We start from the raw sequence: 16,406 nt of genomic DNA, 5'->3' as shown, positions 1-16,406 counted from the left end.
TTCCCTCCAAACGATTTATTTCTTTGAGAACTCTGAGCTCATCTTTTTTTTTCTGCTCTAGAGCCATTTTAACTTAATATTGCTCTCCTTCCAGAGCCCCAAGAGAGTACAGGCTCCCTTAGCCACCACAGATGCTGTGCTGACATTTTAGTCCAGCCATTTGCTGTAAAAGTCATCAATATCACTGCTCCTGAAGAGACCTTTTCTAAGAAAGATGAAAACAAATTGCTGGTATTAGATCATACTTTGACCTCTACAGCCCTAAGTGAACTGAACTCCTTGCTACTGCTTTGAAAGCACATGAGAAGCAAATTGTCTGTGTGAGCAGGCTCATGGTAAGAAAGGAGATACAGCAACACTGGGCATGAAACCATCACAGAATCTTTGGGTTTTTGGTGTCTCAGTGCTTAAAGTCATCCTCCTACAACAAATCTGGAGCATAAATGATATACTTTGCTATATTTTAAATTTTATTTTATTTTTTCACAAATTATTTGCCATTTTTGAAAGCTAGCATATTTCAAATGCCAAAGGTTGCAGTGGAACAGAAATCTGAATGGTCCTTGCACCATCTCCAAGAAAAGATTCATAAGAAACTGCAAACTGCTTCCTGGCATCCCTATCACACACTGGGACAATGACCATGTAAAAGGATGTTTCTGAGCCTTAGGGGATGAACCAGCTTAAGAAACCTGTTTTCAGGCAAGTCTTAAAATTTGAGAATAGCTAAATGCTTAAAATCATCACCACAGCAGGGAGTCTAAACTGCAGTCACAATGTTTTCATTTTTAAACAAGAGATAAGAATAATGTTTCCAACTGAGCAGGCAGCTGAAAGAGCGAATTGCAGGAAAAGACTGATGTACTAGAGATTTAAAAAATCTCCTTGAGTCATGTTTTCCAAACTCATAAGGAAAATGATACAGTAAACAGATAAACAAAATTAGCACTTCCATCACTGCATTGTCTGTACTCAAACATTGAGTAGCTCATCGTAGCTCCTGTGCTATAATGTACTTTAAAACAGGTTTTCCTCAAGATCAAATAGCTGGGTCTTCTCCAGAACATCACTCAAGTGATTCAGACCATCTCTTGCACACTTCATTCACCATAATCTCAACTGTGCTGTGAACGTAGCATTAAACTGATAAATGTGGTTTATAACAACACAGTAGACGCAGATAACGTCATTTAAGTTGATTTGCACTTAGGTTCAAAGACCCACTACAAAGAGATAATACATATGGTACCAGACTGTCAGGCAAGAGAAGTCAGAAGAGACAGATGACCTTTGTGCAATATCTCACCCGCCTTCTCTCTCAGGAATGTATAAACACAAAGTCATGAAAGTAGACACAGTCAGCCACTGTGACACCACTGAGAACACTCATTTTATTGGAAGATAGAACAGCTTAAAAACAAACAGAAAAAAGTAATAAATTCCTTAGTTATAGCCCTGTTTGCTGTGTCTTTGTTTCCCTGAGCGACTGAGAGAGAGAACGTGAACAAAATCTCCAGCAGTTGCATTACAGAGACAGGCTGACAGGCTGGGTGACACCGTAAGTCTTGGTCAGGTCTCACCTCTGGGCTCCTGACTTGCATCTTAAAACATCTTAAGAGACTTTTGTATCAATGCCTTTGCAGGGAACCTGCTTTGCTATTCAGAAGGGCTTCTGCCAGACAGAAAGATAAATGCTTTGTCCCACCTGGCACATCTGTAATTGCAAGCCCCACTGGGAAACAACACCCTCCACACAAACATCTTGGGGTTACTGTTTGAGACATCCTATGGAGGGGGGTGCGCACTGAAGAATCAGACAATCAAAAACTCTAAAAAATTATAAATCCCCTCTTACTCTGGTGTCATCAGGAGTGGCATGACACAGCAGGAAAAGAGACCGGTTCACTGTGAGACCTGCTACTCACTCTCTTACAGTGTAACGGCCCCCATCCCAGCTGCACATCGCTGCGAGCAGCTGGTCCTGACTGGCACCAACCACACAGCCTGCCTCGCTGCTCCTTGGGAAGAGCAAGGGTGATGGAGCACGACCAGCTCTTTCTGCATCACTGCAGACCTGCCCACCTTGCAGAGACCTGCAAACTTTTGGGGACTTTGCATGATGAAGAACAAACTGCAGAGGTTAGCTTGAACGTGCAATGTGACTGCTCACAGCCATTCTTCTCCCGGCTCCCTCTGTGTTCCATTACGTGGAGCATGGACACCGAGGATGCAGTGCAGGACACAGGACAGCACCAATGGAGAATGCAACCTCTGCTCTTCCATTGCTTGGTGTTTCCAAGCAAAGAGTTTCTCAATTTGCCATTTTCACCACATTTTCAAGAAGAACAGTGACCAGCTCTCTCCTCCACTGTTCAAGTTTAAAAATTACACCATCACCAACAGGTTTCACCAGAAAAGGCACTATGAGCAGCTGAAGAAACAAATAACAGATGTAAATACCTGCTTGCTGTGCAGTCTGTGTCATCTGTTGACTCCGCTGTGCATTGTACTGAACTGAGGCAATGGGTCTGTACTGCTGAGTTGTTGAGGTAGGGTACTGACCAGATGGGTAATAATAAACTGGCATCTGCAAAGAAAGAGAACAGCAACTAATTATGGACTCTGAAGCTCAGAGAGTCACAGAAAAAAACAAAACTAGAGGAGGAGCAAGAGTTCAAATCAAGCATATTAATGGCAACAGCAATCGAGAGGAGAGGTTCTCATTGTGTCTCTTCAACAACTGCAACTTGCTTTCAGCTTTGTTAGGAAAAGGGCTATCAGTGCCCAAATTTCTTCTCCCATACTTTATGAAACAGAAGAAAAAGCATTTTAATTGAAAGTGACAAAAGTGTTCAGGATGCCGAAAAACCTACATACATATATCAAAGAAATCACAGTACATTATCAAATGCTGCAGAAAAAGGGATGTAAACAAAACCTTCCATACCAACATAACAGCTAGAGACAGCATTTCAATCCATTAATTGAACTCCAGAGAAAACAGTAAATTCAAAGCAAAGAATAGCCCGAGTAAAAATATATATAGGAAAGATGAAGTGTATGTGCCCTGAACACTTGTAAGAAGCAATAATAATAAATTCATGCTTTTGTTTAACAGCTACATCCTTCCTTACAAGGACTTTTCCCTGTAAAGCCTCTCTGACACTTGGTGTGAACACAATTAAAACTGCAATTCAAAAAACAATCATAGCTGTTTTCTTGCAGAAGCTGAGGGTAGGCATTGAGTCAGCAGATACTGCAAGATGGTGGGTTTGGTTTGCCTTTTTTTTCTACTATTGTTGTCATTATAGAGCAATGTGTACTCCATCACCTTATCAGGCAGGTTAACATGGAGGTTCGAGGGAGGTTTGGAGCTAAAGATTTTTCCTGTACTTCCTATACTACCATTACTGAGACATTTGAACTAAACAGTTTTCAACCGACCTTTGGCAAGTTCAGAGTACCCAAAGTTTTTCCCTTCCAGCTGCAGTGGATGCTGCAGGTACCAGGCAGGTACCAGCAGCATCCGGTATCACCAAACTGTGGAGGGACACAGGCTTTGGAGAACATTGCTTCTCTGGTGACTCCTGCCACACCTGTCAGCATTTCTTTATAAATCATAACTTTTTTTATTTTTTTTTTTCTCTCTGTGTGTAGCATTTATCCTAGTCAAGACACACGCAGAGTCATGCCAAATGCTTTCAGGCTTTTTTCACACAAAAATAAGAACTATTTTTGCCACTCCTATTCACACAGAGGAAATGTTGCTCAAACAGCTTATTCAGCTAGATCACCTGTAAAGTATTAGCAGAGTAAAGGTAACTGCATCCTTTTGTATACTGCTAGAACATCATAAGAAAGAGCAGAAATTTTCCTAGAGAGAGGTCAGATGAGCAAGAACTGGCATAGATAAAAAAAGACTAGGCAGAAAGAGGGTTTGGAAGGCTAATTGGGCAAGTAGAAGACTACCAAATTGATAACTGGAATGGGAAAATTATCAAGTGCAACAAAACTGAATCTGTTGCTGGTGTTCAAGTGAAACCCCCAGACTAACAGACAGTCAATATCATCTGTCAGTCAAGAGGCTGAATACCTATTAATTCTTCAAGCTGTATTTATTTTCTCTTCAATCAATGAAAATTCATGAAAATTCTCTTTTTCTCTCCTCCCCCTGTCCTGATAATACCAGCCAGATTAAAACAAATACCCAAAACAACCCAAAAACATTTCAATCGGAAAAAAATGTTGTAAGCTATCTTCCCTCCAGACAATACCAAGCAACGCCCTTGGCTATAGCCTGCCCTCAAGCCACTTGGTTTGTTAGACACTAAAGTAACAAAAGAAAAATGCCTTTGTAAAATGGACAAAAACATGATGAATTTGTTTCTCTGCAAAGAAAAGCCACAAGGTACAGGAAAGCTGACTTTTGGTGCAAAATCATCCTTTAAACACGATAGCAGTACAAATCGAGGATCAGGCAAGTTTCATGTGATAAACTCATCTTGTGGAAACCCGATTGCTCTCAGCGACACTCCACAACAGGAGACTTGAAAGAAGAGACAAGATTCAGCCTAAGTAAAGTCAATGCATACAGTTGCTCCTGCCTTGGAGCAGGGGAACAGAGCAGACATCCTCTCAAATATTCATTATTTTTTATTACTGTGTTCTACAAATTAAAGAGTATTAAACCCCTGTGGAAATACTCTCACTTCTCCTGGCAGCAGCTTAAACTCACTTAAAGGATTTACATTTATTTTATTTACCCTCAACTTCCCCATTTTCCTCATACATGACAAGCCCCTAGATATTTGAAATACACGACCATGTGAGAACAATGTGAATTCTCTCTTTCAGAAAAATTCTGAAAGTATTCACTTTTAAATATAGCCTAAGGAACATAGGTTTTGAAGTGATGTTTACAGTTGAACATGCTTAGCATAAATACATACATGTACACTGAAGCATTCAGAGTGTAAAAACTTATTTACTTCTACCACACAGGTAACACCTCATAGTTAGTCAAAGAGTTTTTTCCAGTTGTCTCATTTTCTTGCTTCATTGGAATTCAATTGTTAAAAATACCATTTAGAAGCTTATCAGAGTGCCATCTATCAGCCTGAGAAACGTTGGTAGTATGAGTATTGGGTAAAAAAAAATATCATTTCACTTAGAAGGATTTATGAATGAATTTGCCAGTAGACACACACACAACTTGCAAATAAGGTTTGGGTTTTGGTGGGTTGTTTTATTTTCTGCTTTGTTTGTTTGGGATGGTGTGTAGTGTTTTTTGTTTGTTTGGGGGGAAGTTGTTTTGTTCTATTTTTTTAAGAGATCAGACATTAAAAGAAGGACTTGGTTTAAACTACAGACATGGATAAAATAGGTCTTTTGTGGTTGAGGAGTTTGGAAGGCTCCATTTTCATTTTATCTTGAGCACACCTCTGTGTCACTGGTTGAAACACGTTATTTATCCTTTCTGATATTACTTCAGCGATCAGTGAAATTAGAGGGATGAGAGATAACAAGTATCACTGATATCATCTATTCTGAGTCTCTTGGCTTTTTTTAGTTTCTCGTTACACCAGTGCTACTAACACCTTTGCTTATGTGCTCTTTAACAAAACAACATTACATTCCTGCAGCAGCCTAGCCACATGCTGAGTTAGACTTTAATTGCTTTCCCATGTGTATGTACAATCTAACCTTGGACCTTTTGTTTGTATAACATATTTCATTTACAGGACCAGGAAGTTTCCGCTGCCCTAACAAGCATGCCAACACACCTACATGGTTATCCTAAAAAAAAGTAAAATGCTCTTCTAAGACCATAACCTAAATAAATGCTGCCTTCTTTAATCTAAAAGCATTGATCTTAATCCTTGACACTCTGAAAAATCCCCCCTCTTTAATAATTACCATGGAAATATTCGTTAGACAATCCTTACTCCCTTGGATATTCTTATTTTGAAGGTGTATACTTGCCTTGTTTGTATGCTGACCATTCTAATGCATTTTGGGGTTTTTTTTCCTCTCATATATTTTCTTTATTTAACTTAAACTGTAACTGGACTGGGCACACCACCTCAGAGACACTCACGATGAAACAGCATTAACAGGCTTGACTTTTTCCCACTTCTAATGCTTTGTCTCCAGAGGACCACCAGAGACTCAAAGCAGCACTGTCTCTCTGCTTTGTTACCAGGGCAGATCTCCCCTGGACTGCTCTCTAGCAGCATCCCTTAAATTCACAGGTATGTTATTTCCCCAGGTTAGGAATAGAATTCCATGCATCTTTCAGGCTGATTTTACCTTCCTAAACTGTGTCTCTACTGACTGGCAGCTTGCTTCTGCCATCAGGCAGGTATTCTAGCTTGTCTTCATGTTGCTGGTATCAGCTAGGTTTGGATTAACACGTTCATCCAGATAATTCATCATGCTGACACTGTTGCTAATGACAGCTGCAGCCGCCATAAACAGGAGTGAAGACAACAGAAACCACAGTGATGCATGGACCATTTCTTCCCAATATCTTATTGGCTGGGATCAGTCATTCTTCAAGGATTTTCCTCTTCCCCTCACCTGCCTCCATAATAATTACAACAACAGTAACAAAAAATAATGGCTTGTGTACAACTGTAGAATGTCCTCCAATCTACATTTCTGAGATCATCAAGGTAAGAGCGACCCACTTGCAGTGACTCCTCAACCTTCAAAACAAGTTTCCTAGAGAAGACATGCTATGAATGAAGATGCTGTCTTAGGGTAGCTATAGACTCTCTAGGAGGGAGCTTCTGCAAAGAGACACCTACAATTAGTGATAACACAAAATGAACTCAGGTGGAAAATCCCTCCCCTTTATTATTTCTCCAATCCTCTCAAAGAATCCAGGCCACCTCATTTGTGGACATAATTTTGCCAGTATGCCTTCCGGAAAGAATGAGTTAAGAGGTAAAAATAACTTTAAAGGGTGCATATCCTTTTCCACTGGCATAGCATCCGTAGTTTTGCTACTGCTTCACTTGCAGAGGCAGAGCAATGACAAGCACCATTGAGAGAGTGCTGTGAAGACCAAATGTGGACACTTGTTGAAGTGTCTGGGCCCAGAAGGGCTGCAGAAGACCACCAGAAAGAAAACTAAAACCAGAAGAAAACAGAAAAAGTAAATATGTATGTTTGCTATTTGTGAGACAGAAAGCAAGCAGAATTTCCTGCTAGAAGTTACTTTCAGCAAACCTAGACTAACAGTTGGGATTTTTGATTTAATTATTTTTTTCCAAATGGCTGAACAAAGATCATTATTTTCAGGTTATTAAACCATGACTCTGTTGTCAAGCTGGGGAATAGCTGTGATGAAAGAAGCTGCAAAAGAAATGTAAGGTGTCCTCTCACCACTTCTTAGGCATGTCATTTCAAACCCAGTCTGCTTCTGCTTTGACACACACTGGGAGAGAGAATCTTGGAGAGCAGCTGTAGAGCCACTTTTAATTTAATACAAAATCTAATAATTTAAATGCAGTACCAGGGGGTTTGTAGGCTTGGAGAGCATTTCACTTCCCTCCTTTCAGTTCCCAAAGGAAATGGTCATACCCACAGGACCTTCACCCAGGTTTTTTCACTGCTATTTTCCAACAGCATACAGTGCACTGTAGCCAACCTACCAGAACCTTATGAGCAATGCATTTACAGGAATTAGCCATTACCATTAAGCTTCATTTTTACTGGTATAAATTTAATAGCAACATTTAAGATAGATAAGTGCTTTTACATTGATTGAGTGGCATTGATTAATGCATCACATGATGTTCTGCATGCATTACCATAAGGCCTACCTCAGACCACCTCTTTTGACATTTAAGAGCAGCCTTACTATTGCATCTAAGCCTACAGAGCAACAGGTGATTCAGATAGCCACAGTGAAGTTATGCCAAAGGTAGGACAGGGAGTCAGGGTGTAGCTGCCCTGCACAGAAAGCTCAGCTGTTAGGGCAGAGGAGATACTATTTCCCAAAGCTTTGTTCATCTTTCTTATAAGAAAGATCTCTTATTTGCCATACACATGCTACAAGTAGCATACAAACCACTGTGCCACATTCGAGAGCTGAAAAGAATGAATTCAAACTTGAAACATCAATCAGAGGTCCCCATCTGCACAAGCAGATGCAGAGAGCTGCTGCCCCTCTCCCTCCCAGCAGACCAAGGCCACAATACAGGGACACGGGCAGCAGGGACTGACCCCCTGCACCCTCTTCCACACAGGTGTCCAACAAGGTTTTTTGGATTAGCAGCAAGTTGGAGAAGAAATTCTTTACTGTGGGAGTGGTGAGACACTGGAAGAGGCTGCGCAGAGAAGCTGTGAATAGCCCTTCCCTGATAGTGTTCAAGGCCAGGCTGCATAGGTCTTTGAGCAACCTGGTCTAGCGGGAGGTGACCCTGCCAACAGCAGAGGGTCTAGACAGCAGAGGGAACTAGACGATCTTTAACGCCCCTTCCAACCCAAACCATTCTGTGACTCTATGAATGGTGTGTGCGGTGCAACGGATGCGGAGGAAGTGGACAAGTACTGAATTTCTCACCTTTCTAGAGCCCCTGAGGGACAAACCATTCCTCAGGGAAACAAATGAGGCTGCTGCAAACCCAAAAGATACTATTCTGCCCTGGGTAACTTTCCATTTTGATGCAATTTAAGAGGAAAGTTCTAGTATGTACCGTATTTAGCGTATGTACAGGCACAGTGGCCATTATCCACAGCAATCTGGTACTAGTCCTACAGGAGCCCACACATGAAAAGGCACCTCCTCATGACTTGTTCTCTAAGGAAGTTCATCTGCCTTTCCAGTAGCACCACAGCAAGGATAAATGAGGGAAAACAGCTCCGCAAAGCAACACTATGCCACACTGAGCGAAAACCTTGCAACCCTACTGCACACAGAAAGGTGAAATCCAACACTCCTGTGGGCAAACCCACAGAAGCAGCCTCTGCTAAGTCAACCAAGATGGGGTCTAGCAGAGATCCCGGGCAGGGGGGCTGCAAACCTGGTGTCACCTCAGGAGGGAGAGGAGATGGTGTGGGGTTCCCAGCCACGGCAGGCAGCAGGATGCTGCAGCCCCCTTCACTCCTGCAGGGCTGGGAAACGTGTCACTGCCCCTGCCACGGTGACAGCTTGTGAAATGGAGGTGCTCGCATTTATCTGGTTCACTACAAGTGTCATGAGGTTTGATTAAATGATGCGTGAAAACACTGAGGGCACTGGGGGCTTGTACATGAAGAGAGAAGCCTGGACAGCCTCTGCTTACTCACTTAGGAGACACAGTCCAGATGGGGAGACAGATTAATCAGGACATTCTGCTTCTCAAGTCGCTTTTTCCTTCTGAATCTTTTAAAAAAATGTTACGTTTGGCAACCAATTAAATATTTTTCTAGCAATATCTTCAATTAGAAAAAAAATAAAATCAAATTATATTGAGCTTCAGCTCCTTACCACTTTTTTTCTTGCAAGACTTCTCTCAGAAAAAATGGCTGCATTATTTCTAACTACAGAAACTATGGATGCCACGGTCTTCTGTGGGATGTAAGCATCCAGTAGTTTTCAGGTATCTTTTATTACTAGTTAGTGATCTCATTAACTAGATCTCTAGCCCACTTAAAACACTGTAACAATATATATTCTTCATTACGGTGGCAATACAGAATCCCGTTAACAAACACAATCGGAGAGTTTCAGTAAGAAGTGAAAAAAAGAAAGCAAAGAAAAAGCAGCAGGGTTTACACTACTTTTACATTAAAAGTAAAGGTGAAGTTCTTTTGCTTTATTTTTTAATATATTTTCTTCCAAAGGATAAAATGAAAACAGCAGAAATATCATCAATAGAATTTTAAAGTAGAGTTTAAATGAAGTTATCTATAATTGGATTAAAAAAAAAAAAAATTGGCTTTTTAAAGTGTATGCCTTGAAAATGGTCCAGAAAGTCATCTGAGCATTTTACTTCTTGACAGTAATCACTTTCAATATTCTGTAAAGGTACCCAGGGGACAAGTAGAGATGTTTGGTAGTGAACAGTAAAACATAATCAGTCTTCAGGAAGACAGTTAAAATTACTGATCTGTGACATCTCACATGTTCAAGTCAATTAAATATGATTAATGACTACCTGGGCTGGTGTGCATGTTGCTCTTTTGTTATATATAGAGGAGAAAAAAGAATACAGATATTTACTCACCTTCCTCCTTCATATTCATGTGCAGATGTGTCCTGGAGTATGAACGTATGTTCAGAAAACGGTTTGAGGATAGGGAAGGAATTGCTGAGACCAAGGAAACAACAGAGGCTTTTCAAGTTTCCTGCTGCCTAAAAATCTGCTAAGCTTTTTACCATGGAGAATAAAAGTATACAAAAAAAAAAATCTGGAATCTGAATAATGTTTTAATATTCTTTTTCTGACGTTACAACAAGCACCACGCCAAACTGGCAGCGAAGGTTTTGCCTACCTGAGCAGGTGGTGGTGGCTGTTGCACAAAGCCCTGGGGCGGTGGTGGCGGCTGCAGCACTTGCTGGGATACTGGTGGACCTGAACCTGTAAAGCCTCCTGGGGGAAGCTGCTGACTTGGGGAAGCCATAATGTAACCTGTCTGCTGGGCAGGCTGCTGCAAGATCGGCGATGGGTAGACAGGACCAGAAGGCGATTCGGGGTTGTCTCCTGATGATTGACGACTTAAACTCATCTGGTTAAATTGTGTTGTCATGTCATCTCGCTGCAGGGTAAAAGGCAGTAGAAAATGATGTAGACACGATGTCTGCAGCAGACAGGCAAATTAGCAAAACCAAACAGGTTCAAACAGAGTGCGAGGGGTGGGGAAAGGAATCGCTCAGCTCAAATATGTGCCAAACTTCACATGGATATTTAAAAAAATGGAGTCAATTAGAATGAAAACCACTATAAATGCTCTGACAAAGACTTCCGGAATGCAAGATGAACAGCATGGCTCGGCACAAAAGTATATTATTTTGGCTTTTAACCTGCCCCTCTCCTCCCTCCACTGCTTTTTATTCCAAAATGACAAGCAAACTTTACAGATTCAAAAACCAGACATTTTCAATCTTAAAGGGCATGAAAATAACATTACGAATACCTCTTCCCCCAAACAGAGAATTCCTCAGATAAACACATGCTGATAATTTCATCTGTTTCAAAATCATCCTAAAGAGGAATTCAGTAGGATTCAGGTGCAGACCTTTTCCTTTTTTTTAACTGTTTTGAAAATCCAAGGTTGTAAACATAGAGAAGGTAAAAACCCCTAAGTCTTCGGTTGCTTTCAAGGCTTTTTATTCAGCCTTGGAAAGAAACAAGTACTTCACTTGAGTGAATGGAGAAAAAAAAAAAGTACAGTAGGATGAACGTACCAAATAAAGTCAATGGGCCTAAGTCTCATTACACGTTGGTGATGGTACATGGATTATAAACAGTATCTGTTCAGTCTTGCAAAAAGATCTGTACTAATCAACACTCTCAAGTTTATTCTGTGAAGGTCGAAGATCTACAAATGTGTTCTATGAATCTTCATTTGTGCCCATAGCCTAAGACTTTTACATGTTCAATATTAAAACATACTCTATACACCAATAAATCCAGCATAAAACTCCATTGTGTGCTAATATGTCTACTGCGGTCCTTTCCTTATACCCCCTCATGGGCAGGGAACAAGCACTATAAAAATGCTTTTCACTTAGAACATCCATGCTGTTTTTTAAAAGGACCCTCTTCGATTTTGTTTGCATCCCTGTGGTGTTCATTCTCTCAAAACATCCTGCACCAAGTATTTATTGGCAGAAAACTTCAAAATAGAGGAAAAGCCCACAAACACTTGTTTGTGGAAAGCACTGCCAGAGACTGCTGCAGTGACTCTCCCTCCCAATCTGAAAGCACATACCATGAGCCAACATTTTAAACACCCCGGGCAGATCTTCAGATGGTGTAAGAAAGTAATGCTATTTACCATCATCCTACCTCCACTTTCAGGCACTAAGTTGACTGTCTGAAGTTGCTTCTTTAAAAAGCCAGGACACTCGCTACCTGGATGGCAAAGGACTCCAAACAGATTCTATGAGAAACTTTATTGAGCCTGGAACGCCTCTGGATTTGCACAACAGAGACCAAGAGCTTCAAAACCCTATACCTTATACATTGTGCGTATAATGTAATGTACATTGAAGACATTAATTCAGGTTGAAGTTTCACTCTTGAATTGGCCATGAAAAATATCAGCCATCCTGTGACTATCACTAGAACAACCCGAGATGCCTGCATGACACATTTCAAGAGAATTAGCACTGCGGTATCCAACTTCTGTTCAGCATGGAACATTTTTTACTGTCCTGTAAATGGTACTGCTCATCTAGCAGGTATTAATAACATTATTTTAGCTGCAAGGATCCATGCAGTTTTGTTTCCATCTCTTAATATAACAACACAACATCTCTACTTTGGGAAAAAAAAATAAAATAAAATAAAGTCATAAACAAGATTACCAGAGCAAGAGAGAAAAACAACAACAACAAAAATCTTCCAGTGCCTCTTAAAATGTCAGCTTCATTTTACAACAGTATAATCTTAGCCCTGTAAGTACCAAGCAAGATTCAGACTCCAAAAGAGTACACTATTTGTTTTTATTATACATGTCCATTGGTACTTTGTCATGATGCACAATGTGCCACATCTTCTGCAGCTGGTTCACTGCTGCTCTGTTTTTCAAGTGCTCTGGTATCATCAGAGAATAAATCTAGGCAGCGGATCTATTACACTGATAAAATAAAAAAATAGTAATTTCTAGAGGTGTCTTCTCCAGTCTGTGTGGACATAAAAGGGGGATAACCCAAATCTCAAATGTCCAAGTTAGCAATTTAAGCTCCCTCAACACAAAGCAGGGAGACTCAAGCTCCAACCACAGGCACAACAAAACATTTTACTGGAGGCTCTGCTAACCAGTTTGAGAGTCCCACTCCTGACATCCCCCTTCAGGTTAGATAACCAGAATCACTGGGAATGCTCTCACAAGATCCTTATCAGTACCAAAAGTGGTAAGACAAAAGGGTATTTAAACAGGGCTCTCAAGTGGGATGCCACTCACAGTGCTCCTCAGAGGCTCTTGGGCACGCTCATGCTCATGCACCCAACTTGAAGAAAAGGAAAAAATCAAAGTACAAATAAAAAAATCTTTAGTACCACAGAAAACTGCTGCGTTGGTGAGACTGGCAGGAGATGCTGGGGAGGATAAGAAACTGCTGGATATTGGACTGACTGAGAAGATGGCTGCATTGCCTGAACAGGCTGTAAAATAAACACAGTGAAAGACAATAAATACAACCTACTTTGAGATAGATTATAACAACAGACTCTATTACTTAGAACAAAGATCACAAACACAGCTCTGGAAATGTAGGTGACTCATTGCCAGCCCAAATACAAGAGGTCAGGTATTGCAATTTTAGTCTTCTACCAAACAATTCTTCATTACAGATTTTTTTGTCTATTTTCATATATCTGATGGCTGTTAGATTAAATAAAGCCACAGCTACATCTTCTTATTACTGATGTGAGGAAAAGCCAAATTATGATTTTGCATTTAACTTAGAGGAAAAAATGGAAGAGCAGCACAGTGTAAGAGCATATTTAAATTTTGCTGATAATGACTGATTTAACTTCGAGTGTGTCATAGGCAAAGGAATAACCATAATAAAGCTGCCTTGGCAGAACACAATAGCTTAAAAATTGACAAAGAACAGGCTACAAATTAACAACAGAGACAGGTCTGTCATCTTGGAGCAGATTTTATCTAAATGAAAGAAGAATTTTCTGCAACACTATTATCTTGGAATAGCTTTACTATTCCTTTTGGTTTAATCTTTTATTTAACTTGAGTCTTATACAGTTTTGATACTACCTCCACCTTCTAAAACCACGAGGATTAAATAAAGAAATAAGAGCCAGAAACATGCAAGTTCCAGTACAATTAATACAACTTCACTGAATCTAAACACTGCATTTCTGGGCAACCTGCAATGAAACTATACCAAATTATAAAGCCATACAAAACCCACAAGTAGATCTTGGCCGTTCTGTGAGTAAGAAGGATGCAAGATTCTTGCTTGAGTAGTTTCCTCCGCCTGCCCTTCTCGAGCAGGCAACACAATCCACAAAATTAAGTTTGAATCAGACCCAACACTGCTGCTCAGCCTCAGCCACATATGGCCCCATGCCAAAGCCAGCTCCAGGGGCCAGAGAGCTGATGTACCATGGCACTGTGCCCAAGCCATGCTGCTCTTCCCCTCTCCTACTGAACCTCCAGGAGCTTCTTCTCGCCCAGAGCAGGGTCATAGCCAGAACATGCTCTGGGGCAGTAGCACTCACAGAGTGGCTACACACAGCTTGGGCCTGATTTAACTAGACGTGGAAGGGTTTGCAGAGCCCTACATTGTACTTGATTCTTTGACTCAACCCTGCTGCTGTCAAAAAGGACAAGAAAATGTCTCCAGCTCTTTGGGGAGAATTACAGACTGCACTAGCTTGAGAATGGATGCTTCAGCTTTCATTAATGGGTGATTTTTGCAAAAAATTTACATAGGCAACCTCAACTCAATTAACAGTCCTTTTCAAAACAAAAACATCCTTTAGATGGCATTGAAACTAGAATCTTCCCTCTACATCTGTTTCATCCACACTGAAAATACAGGTCATAGGCTCCACCTGTTTCAAAAGAAAAATATATCCTGATATTTTATCTAGCTGCATCCTTCCCTCCTACCCTTTAAGGTCATCCTTTGTACCCTGAGAGGTTCTTGTTTTCCAGTTGCCACCACACTCACCTGTGTGACAAGATGACTTGCCATTTGCTGCTGTGGCTGTTGAACTTGCTGAGGCTGCTGGGATGAAGGCTGTTGCTGAGACTGTCCCACCATCTGGCTCCTCATTGTCTGCTGGCCACTGGGAGGATTGTATATTGCCGGCGTACCATCAGGATTTACAAAAGGTTGACCTGAAACAAAACACCCTGCCTTTGCTGAACACTTCCAAGAATGTGTATTTTTCTATATGAAATCATACAACCTTATTTTAACTGACTGCTCTTTCACTGACCTGCTACAACAGCAGAGTGCTTGGCACTCTCAAAGCCTCATTACAGTATTGGCCATTTTTTATTTTTATTTTTTTGCAGGCATGACAGACAGCAGATATTTGTTTTGGCAGCATGACTTTCCAAGGAATGGGTGGAAAGTTACCATGGCTGTAAGATGATTCAGGTGCTATGGTTACTTGAAGTCATTCAGTGATGAATCAATTAATACTAAAATTGAACTCTGAAGCAAACACTGGAGGTAGAGAATATTCAATCAAATGTACACAACCACTCCTGACAAAACACTGTTGTTCGTATGGAAAAGCAGAACACACAACCCCACCCTTATTACCTTGCTACTAATTTATTTACACATTCTAACAAAATAGTGCTGTACTTTTGAGAGCTGTGCTCTACGTAATCAGATCATGCAGCCCTGGAAGTTACCAAGGAAAAAAATACTTATGATATCTTTGAAAATATCTTACTAACAGGACAAATTCTGTCCAAAGTTCCACCAAGTTGCTGAATTATTTTTGCTTCAGATATTTTAGCTGGGGAAAGTAACCTTGCAAAAGCAACATTTGTTTAAAAAACCCAAACACTTCACCAAAGTCAGCGGTGCCCTGTGACAGGACGAGGCTAAACAGCACCAAGTTGCAATACTGGAAGTTCCACCTCAAGAGGAGTAAAAACTTCTTTACTCTGAGGGTGATGGAGCCCTGGAACCGGTTGCCCACGTAGGTTGTGGAGTCCCCTTCTCTGGAGACTTTCAAGACCCATCTGGACATGTTCCTGTGTGATCTGACAGAGGTGTTCCTGCTGCAGCAGGGGGGTTGGACTCAATGATCTTCAGGGGTCCTTTCCAACCCCTATGATTCTATGAAGTCATTGTCTTACAAACAAAAAAAATAAATGGTAGGGGTAAGGTTTTCCATGACTTCAGTTCTCTCTAGTTCTCTTTTCACTTCCATCCTAAATTCATAAACTGAAGGAATTAGATGTTCCAGTGGGAAAAAAAAAAAAAAAAAAAAGGGATTTTAGCAATGAAGTGATAACACTTACAGTAGGTAACTAAAGTATGAATGCCTGAGATAAAACTGGAGATCTTGAGGAATTCAGTGACCTAGAGCAATAGTGAAATAACGACCTTCTGACTGGCATACCACAAGCATCTCTACCTGTTCTATGTACTCCTGAGCCTTTCAGTTACTCCCTCTTTTACATACGAGGAGCACTGGGTAAAGAAATCTTGTCTTCTCTCTGGAGAAGACCTGCTGGATGAAGTTGCTGTACTA

At 40.8% G+C, this 16,406-nt stretch overlaps 1 protein-coding gene across 1 annotated transcript in view; it reads right to left on the bottom strand.

Annotated features, from left to right (window-relative positions):
* Positions 1-16,406, bottom strand: part of ARPP21 (cAMP-regulated phosphoprotein, 21kDa) — a 106,189-nt gene that overhangs the window by 37,863 nt on the left and 51,920 nt on the right. The window contains exons 17-19 of the mRNA XM_009994990.1: positions 14,858-15,027; positions 10,486-10,749; positions 2,461-2,587 (exon numbers count right to left, since the gene is read on the bottom strand). Of these exons, the coding sequence (XP_009993292.1) occupies positions 2,461-2,587; positions 10,486-10,749; positions 14,858-15,027 (561 nt within the window). The remainder of the gene's footprint in view (positions 1-2,460; positions 2,588-10,485; positions 10,750-14,857; positions 15,028-16,406) is intronic.

Source organism: Chaetura pelagica, unplaced genomic scaffold (assembly GCF_000747805.2).
Source record: "Chaetura pelagica isolate M959 unplaced genomic scaffold, ChaPel_1.0 scaffold43, whole genome shotgun sequence".
Classification (NCBI taxonomy): domain Eukaryota; kingdom Metazoa; phylum Chordata; class Aves; order Apodiformes; family Apodidae; genus Chaetura; species Chaetura pelagica.
This window is presented reverse-complemented; position numbering and strand designations above follow the sequence as displayed.